The following is an 8,420-nucleotide window of genomic DNA, read 5'->3' as shown; positions in this document are numbered from 1 at the left end:
GGACTCCAACCTTGTAGTTCTGCTCCGTGGGAGACACCCACGGCCCAGCACTGTTCTCAGAGCCATGGTACTGCCTCTGAGAGCCCCTGGACAGCCGCTGACAGGAGCAGGGTACCTTTGTGTCCCACATCCTGGTGCTTCTGTAGGTGAGGCGGGTTGTAGCAGCTGTGGTTTTATTATGGGTGTGGGATTTATCCCCAGCTGACTCTCCATGCAGATCTTCTTTCCTCACTGTTTTCTTCTTCCTGGTAATAGCTTCCAACTTTTCTTTTTTCAGGCGAATTTCCTCCAGTTGCTGCCTGCCACAGAACAGTAGTCTTAGTCACAGGTTCGGTAAGAGCCATCATAGCAAAAGGCTATTGTGAAGCCTTCAATCCAAGGACATTTTATTGCAGTCAGAAGTTCTGTAGTGAATAGACCATAACAGAAGTGTGCCAAGAAATGGGCCACGAGTGCTTTTAAAAGAGAAATGCCTGTGAATTAGGCTGTGTTTGCCAGAAGGGTGGAGGACACTTGCAACATGGTGCCTCCAGAGTCCAAAAGTCAATGGAATATTGCATCTGCCTCTCAAGGGCACATGCGAGAGGAAGTTGCTTTGCTGTGGTGACAGAGCACATGCAGCCTCCTTCCCTTCCATCTCTCACCAGCTCACTTATGCCTGTTAAGCAGCAGAGTTCCTCCCGAGAAGGGATCAGAAGCAAGAGGTCTTCATGCCCCCCCGGTGAGGAGCGGGTTATCCGCAGGGCAGCGTACCTGGCACACTTCTCCCGTGCTTTGGATGACACCGTTTCCTGGAAGAGGGAGCCACTCTGCTTGAAAAAGGGCTCATACTTGTCTGTTCCCGGTGCCGGATAAATGCGCCGGTACCCGCCCAGGTGCGAGTTCTCGTACTTCTCTGCCTGAGAGATCCAGTCAGCCTGGCTGCTCTCTGACTCCTTCTGTCTGCAGTGGGAGAAAGCACAGACAGGGAGCTGTGACAGGAGGCTCCAGGTGCTGTCCTGGCCAAGGGACATGGCCCAGCTGGCCCTCTCCCCTATCTGTCCCCATTTGGGAGCCCGTTTCACATGGGTGCACTGCAGGGAACCAGCACAACCCGCACTTCTTCATCCTCTACCTGCAGAGTGCTGGTGAAGCATTTCCAGATCTCTCTCCTGCCACCCAGGTTCACACCCTGTCCCTCAGCCAACTAACCCAGTTACAAGTTCAGTTCAGTTAAGATGTGCCCATTCAAGGTGTACCTGCCACCCTGCGTGCTGCTGGGAGCCTTCCTCGCTAGCGGGGAGCTCGGAGCAGCCGAGGCTGCAGGGGCAGGCACAGTGCAGTGCACAGAGTGCACTCGGTGTCTCCAGCCCAGAGTTATCTCAGGTCTCCTCATGGAAATGGGAGCTGGAGGGAGTTCCTGCCTCACCCTGCACAGCAGGAAAAGCCCGGGCAGCAGGCTCATCTGACCCAGCCTCATGAAAGGACATGCAGACAGAGAAAGGGGCAAAGCCCTCAGCCCTGGGAAAGGAAAACCCTGCCTGGGAGAAGGGCCCTGGTGCCCCCAGGTGCTCTTGGTCCCTGAAGCCGTCCTGCAGTCTGTCCCGTGAGTGTCACGGTGAGCCTGGGGATGCTGGCACTGCCTGTTGGCACTGAAGGACGTGACAAGCAGGCACAGCTTGATGGGGATGACTGTACAGGGCCCAGAGCACCAGGCATCTTGGATCTCCTCATGCCCAGAGAGGAGCCCTGGCTCTTCCTTGCAGGATGCAGATGTCTCGTGAGGTCTGTACAGTGCCACAGCCTCTGGGAGCTTTAGTCTGGAGCCAGCCAGCCTTGGTTTTATCCTGCTCCACCATGTCCCATCTATTTTCACTGGGGACCTGCAGCACTATGGGGAAGAGCAATAATACCTGGATGCACGGAGAGTCTGATGGGCCTGGAGGAGCCGTTCCTTTGCCCGCTGTTTGTCTTCCTCCAGCACCTTCCTTTTGTTGCAGGCGTGCACATTTATCAGGTTGATGGTATCACAGAGAAGAGCATCCTTCACCTCACGGTCCAGGCGAGAGTCCGTGGTGAAGCTGGGAGAGTGGTTCACCTGCCAAAACAAGCAGCTCATCTAACCTGGCAACTCCCAGCTCCCAGCAGCCAGCTCGCTGTCCCAGTCTGCCCCACCACACGGTTTCCATGGATGTCCCTCCCTGTAACAGTGACAGAAAGCAGGAGGGTGCACGCAGGGGCTGGTTCTGTCCTGCAGTGCAGTGCTCACCCCAGGGCAGGTCGTTCAGATCCCACACCCTGCAGGACTACAGGGGAAGCTGATATAAATGTGGGGTGCTGTTACAGGTCAAGGAGTGCCAAGGGTCAGGAAACTTGCTGCTTTTAGAGAGGGTGTGCAGGGAACAGGCACTTAGATCCCGCTCTGCCTACAGCAAGTTGCTTGGCTACTTGTCTCCACAACCTGTTTAATTGTGTGAACGAGGTGGCCCTTTTTAATCAACCCAGTTCTGTTCATCCCACCACCCCTTGTTCTGGAGCCTCCCCCAGACACGCCAGCTCTCAGCTATCTGCAGCAGGAGACTCCTTCCTCACCTCTAGCAGCCACGGCTTCAAATTTCTGTCCAGCAAAATATCAAAGCCCAGTATCTCAAAGCAGGCACAGCCAGAAGTGTGGTTCGGAAAGCAGCTTTGGTAATTGTGCTTCACAACAGGGTGAGCTGAAATAAGAGTCTTTATAATAATATCTTCAATATCTTCCCAAAGTTTTGTTGTGTTGTAGCTGTTATCTATCATCCAGGCATTCAGGGTGGACAGTTTCCTGGGTGGAGGACAGGAGATGGTAAGAGCTGACCTGTGATACCATGTTTGCCCCAAGAAAGATGGAAGTAACCCAGCGTCCCAAACACAGCTTTCTGGCAGGACGTGCACAGGCATCGCGGTACCTAGACAAGACAATACCTCTTACTGCCCATCATGTCATCCTGGATGAAGTTTTCATTATGTTTGTTGATAGCATAATTGGTCAAATGCATGCAGATGTCACCCTGAGAGAGGAATCGCAAGAGACTTTCATTTACTCTTAACCACAGAGTGTAAACAGAAACAGCCCCATTAGCACTAATCTGGGCGCCAACTTCACCCACTTCTACCTCTTCTCTGTGGCCCTGGCTGCAGCAGGGAGCTGATCGTGCTGGCGAGTCCCTCTCTAGCCAGGAGTCAGAGCCAGCAGAGCCCTACCCTCTCCACACCTCTGTCCTTATTCTGGGGGAGAGCACAGGAGTCAGCTCCACAAACACCATTCCAGCCCTGGCCTCACTGATAAACAAGGGGCTCCTCAGGACAGAGGCTGCAGCAAATTTCTGCAGGTTCTTCCTCTTCCTTTGCTCACCCAAAGCAGAGGATCGCTCCAAGACATGGGTGTATGGCAGCAAGGGAGGGCACAGACCTGGGACAGCAGCTCTGGGACAGGGGCCAGGGGCCAGGAGCCCGGGGTATCTCCAGGCAGCCCCTGACCGCAGCACAGCGATCCAACGCTGGAGTCCATCCCCTGCTGGGATTTTACAGGTCACAGACCCCTGCCTGGAGATGGCCACAGCCAGACTCTGCACTTTGCTTTCCCAGTTCCCCTCCCTGTCCCTCCTAGGCTGTTCCAGTATCAGCAGATAATCCCCAGGTCCCACTTTCCTGCCTGAAGCACAGGCAGACAAGGAATGGTGCGGACTTGAGGATGCTCATACAGGCAAGAAGCAGCAGCAGGAGTGTTGCCCAGAAACGCCTTGGGGTCTCTGTCCTTGCAGGTTTTCAACACCTGACTGGGTGAAACCCCAAGGAACCAGATCTGAATGTATTGTTGACCCAGTTTTGAGCTGAAGGTTGGACTCGAGACCTTCCAAGGTTCCTTTCAAGCAAAACAACTCCATGATTCTGTGATAAGACCAGTAAACAGCCCAAGCGTGGGGCCTGGGAGTAATCTACTTCAGACACTCCTGGAATACCTCCTGTGAGGAGGAGGAGGAGGTACAGACAGAGGGGAGAACAGGGAGGAAGACAGCTGGGCACCACGAAACCCACCAGTCCCTGTCTTTTCAAGGTCTGGAATGCCCCTAGGACAAATTAGGGACTTACACCTGCAGATACTATGTGAGGTTTTTTTTGAAACTTCCTGTTTTACCAGGTTTCTGCTGCTGGGATCGATGTACCTCATGGTGGCAAACCGGGCCAGACCCTCCTTGTAGACAAAAATCCTCAGTGGGTCACAAGATGTGATCAGCACGTAGATGCGCATGTCAAATTTAAAGCCATCAATAAGGAAAGGCTGTGAGGAAAAAGGCAGGAACAAGCATGAGATGAAGAAACACTGCTAGGCGCGCTGCGATCGAGTCCCTCAGGCTGGCTGATGTATCTGCACTGCTTGTGCCGCTCCTTGGCAGCTCAGCAGCCAGGAGAAAGGCAAGCTTTTGCCATGCCTCTGCTGCTCTGCAGCCACCCAGAGCCCCTGTCAGATCCAGGAAGATGGAGGATGCGGGATGATGGAACTGCTGGGAAGCTGCAATCCTCCACTCGTGCTTTGAGCCCGTCCCCATTACCTTAGAGATATACTGCTGGCAGATCATATGCTCTCCGTGTTTGATCTCCTCCGAATTCCGTGTGATGAAGATGCCTCTCCCTTGGCAGCCGCTGTCTGGCTTGCAGATGAATGTTCTGGTTTTCCTCGCCCGTCTGTAGGCCTGGAAATCTCCATAGCTGTGCGGGGAAGAGGCGACTGTTACAAGCCGCCAAGCCGCAAAAAGCAGCCCTGAACTCTCTCCTAACAGCCAGGGACTCCTGAGACAGTGCTACAGGTCAGTGCAGACCAAACTTCTGCAGCACAAGAACAGGACACCTACTCCTGGTCTACATCAGTTACAAACTGGTCCTTGTGGGACCTGGCAAAGCTCTCCTGCTTCCACCTTTTAGTTGCAGGTGTCCACCTCTACCGGGACGTTCATAGGAAGTGGTCACCACTGTGCATAGAGGAGCCAGTAAGATTTTGTCTCTGCTGCCCCAGAGAGAGCAGGAGAAAACAAACAAGCCCTGGCTACAAAGCAGAAGGAGGAGGTGACAAGTCTTGACGTCCCCTTTGATGACAGCTCATCAGCAAGCAGGCAGGAGGCCACGGCCGGAGCAGAGGCTCACGAGCTGCGGAGCCCCCCTGCCACATTACACGGCTGAACTTTGAGAGCAGCTCCAGTGGGAGTCGGGTGCTTTGAAGAGCCAAGCCCACATGCCAATTAGTTAATTTGCTGTAGATGGAGAAGCACTGTCTGTCTACTGGGCACCACATTTAGGGAAAGGGAGAGGCAAACAGGACAAATCCCTGAAAATAGTGCCAAGAGCAACACGAGAGCCCCCCTGCCACATTACACGGCTGAACTTTGAGAGCAGCTCCAGTGGGAGTCGGGTGCTTTGAAGAGCCAAGCCCACATGCCAATTAGTTAATTTGCTGTAGATGGAGAAGCACTGTCTGTCTACTGGGCACCACATTTAGGGAAAGGGAGAGGCAAACAGGACAAATCCCTGAAAATAGTGCCAAGAGCAACACGAGGCCAGGAAATGCTGCCTGGAGAGAAAGAGGAGAGAGCTGGGTCTGTCTTCTCCAGAAATGGGGACACTGAGAGGACACACGGCAACGCCCTTCCTGGACACCACACGCTCTTGGCAAAACGCAGCAAGCCGCTGTTCTCCAAGGCCAGGGCAAAGGGGAGAAGTGCCAAGTGCTGATGTTTCAGCAAAGATGCTTTCGGTCAGATAGTGAGAAAATCATTCTAACTCTGAGGAGAGAGAGTTCAGGTACAGAAAGGTGATGGGAGCCCCACTTTGAGGTCTTCAGGAAATGGGAAGAATAAAATCTGTCTCAGAATAGGTATTTTGTTTCCTTACAACCACCCAAACTTTGGTGCTCTTTGAGCTCCATTTCTGCCGTTGCTGCCTGTAGTGACAGAGAAGCCAGGCCCCAGAGCCTGGGTAATTCAGTGCTGGTTTACATCTGACTGTGTACGAATCAACATAGCGACCTGCACTGTCCCACCATGTTCTGCCATCCCTGTGCTCCGCTGCAGCGGGTGGCAGAGGTGCAGGGGACTGTGAAGACATCTGGCAGGGTGCAACCCTAAAAACCAGGACACCCCTGCCCTTCCCGGGTGAGCAACGGACACGGCGGGGAGGCAGCCTGCCACGCTGCCCGGCCCTTGCCTCTACCCTGAGACCTTCCACCGAAGCACAGAGTTACACCTCTCCCTCACCCACTGCCCTGCGGCCTCCCGGGCTGGTCCCTCTCCCCAGATGTGTCCCTTCAGCTCGCAGCCTGCGCAGCAGCAAGGCACACACCGCGGGGGACACAGGACCCCGCTCCACGGGCTGGTTCAGTCCCATGGGAATTAAAGGTGTGTGGATCTAGAAATGTGTCTCAGCACCAGGGAAGCTCACAGAGACCCAGGCCAAGACACGAGACCTCAGAGAGGCCCCCCCATCCCAGCCCTGCCTGTCAGGCATGGAGGCTCCCGCTTCCTCACTGCACAGCCCCGCTCTCAGCTGCGTTAACAGGTACCACTCACTCGGCTGGCAGGCACCACGTGCGGGGAAATATGTTGTACTCCTTGGGGAAGAGCCTGAGCATGCGGTTAAGGTTGCGAGCCAACAAGTCCTTACGGCAGATCTCGATCATGCCTGGAAAATGGTTGATTTTCTGAAAGAGGTGCAGACAAAAAAAAAAGAGACTCAGCAAAGGAACAGCAGGGATCCTCCTCGATTCCTGGGGAAAGCTGGAGTGCACGGGAACCAGCACGCACAACGGGAAGCTGGGCCTGCGGTTGCCTTGAACGTCTGGTGAGGGACAAGATTACACTGTGACTGCTGCTCTGAACTTCACCAGCGTGATTTATCTGCTCCTTCCATCTCAGCCCTGAAGCTCTCGCTCCCTAGAATATCACAGCTTCAGGAAGGGAGCTGTTTGTCATCCAGAACCATTTATTTTGTGGTACATCAAAGGGGTTGGCAGCTTTCCAGCTCACTGCTAACTGCCAAAGTGTTGCTGAGGGCACCCTACCAGAGACACAGCAGCAGCAAAGGCTCGTGAGCCCGCGCCCTCCGGACCTGCGGCAGGGAAGGGGGCACGGCTGGGGTGCTGGTCTGGATGCTTCTGCTTCATTCTGCAACCTGCTGCTCCGTTAACAGCCCCCAGCTCACCCTCCCTCCTGAGCTCATCCCTCTGGGCAGCCTTTCCCTGGGGGTATTTACCTGGAACCGCTTCATCTCCATGACGCGCTCCAGGGAGACCGAGTAGTCCGTCCAGTACACTGTCCACTCCTCGTTCTCCCCCACTTCCCTCAGCCCGCAGCACCGCGCTGCCCGCCGCACTGCGCCAAAGCAAGCACAGGACAAGGACTGTTAGATCCCCAAAGGAACCGGGGCAGAGCGTGGAACAAACCTCTCCAGGTGGCAGTTCCACTCTCAGAGACACAAGGTACTGGCAGGAGCCTTCAGAAAAACAAGCTCTGCCCGGCTCCCCAGCCTGTGGCTGCAGGGGTACTGGGAGCTATCAGCCCCCCAAGCCCACAGGCCTGGGGGTCCCAGAGCACCTCCTGAACTACAGCAGGCTTGGACCCGCCGTGGGCCTGACACCACATGGGCAGACACAAGTGTTTGGAAGGTACGAGTTTCATTGGCAGTGGAACACACGAGCTCTGGAGCAGGAGGTCACTGCTGGGGTGGTTCGTGTTCGTGCCAGTTCTGAATGTGGCGTCTCACAGGGCTGGGGAAGTGATGAAGGTCAGTGCACGCCAGGAACCACTGTGAAATGGTTCTGGTTCCTGTGGCACCCACGCTGCCACACCAGCTCCTGCTGTTCGTCCCCATCCAGCTCCTGTCACCAAACCACCCGAGCACGGCCCTAGGCAAAACCCCTCTGCATAAAACCTGTGTTCCTCGTGCAGCTCCCCAGGCTGTGACCTTCAGCAACGCAAATGTGGCTGCACTGCTGGAACAGTCGTTAGCAAATGGGCCAGTAACACCCATCAAACCATAGGAATGTGTCCTTTTAAGGTACAGCTGGGGCATCAAAGAGCACGACAGGAGAGGGGACCAGCTCCTGGAGGCAGAGGGAGAGGTTCCGGGCACCAATCCTGTCTGTTCCATCACTGGCTTTACACTGAACAGCTGGAGCTCTCACTCCATTTCCCCAGTCACGGGTACTCTGCATTCCAACAGCCCCTAACCAAACCCTTCTCCCCCATTTCAGCAGCTGTGTGGCACGGGCAGACACTGGGGGCGGGCGGGGAGCTCGCACTGCTGCCCACGTTTGGTCTCTTTAAACCCGAGGGCACCTCAGCCCAAGGCGTGAACAGCTCTGAACCTTCCACAGGGGTCCGAGTAAATACATAAACCGAAAATGACTGCGTGGGGGG

At 55.1% G+C, this 8,420-nt stretch overlaps 1 protein-coding gene across 1 annotated transcript; it reads right to left on the bottom strand.

Moving 5' to 3' along the window:
- Window positions 1-115: 115 nt before the first annotated feature.
- LOC104518212 (tubulin polyglutamylase TTLL13) lies at window positions 116-7,413 on the bottom strand (the record flags this gene model as incomplete). Its single annotated transcript, XM_010173713.2, has 9 exons — window positions 7,255-7,413; window positions 6,573-6,703; window positions 4,566-4,722; window positions 4,151-4,294; window positions 2,938-3,023; window positions 2,572-2,797; window positions 1,893-2,077; window positions 754-942; window positions 116-299 (listed from the first exon to the last, which is right to left on the bottom strand). Coding segments are annotated over exons 1-9 (1,323 nt in total), but the record flags the coding sequence as incomplete, so codon positions are not given.
- Between the last annotated feature and the right edge of the window lie 1,007 nt (window positions 7,414-8,420).

Source organism: Antrostomus carolinensis, unplaced genomic scaffold (assembly GCF_000700745.2).
Source record: "Antrostomus carolinensis isolate BGI_N321 unplaced genomic scaffold, ASM70074v2 scaffold38238, whole genome shotgun sequence".
NCBI classification, from domain to species: Eukaryota; Metazoa; Chordata; class Aves; order Caprimulgiformes; family Caprimulgidae; genus Antrostomus; species Antrostomus carolinensis.
The sequence above is the reverse complement of the archived record's forward strand: the minus strand, read 5'-3'. Positions and strand labels throughout refer to the sequence as shown.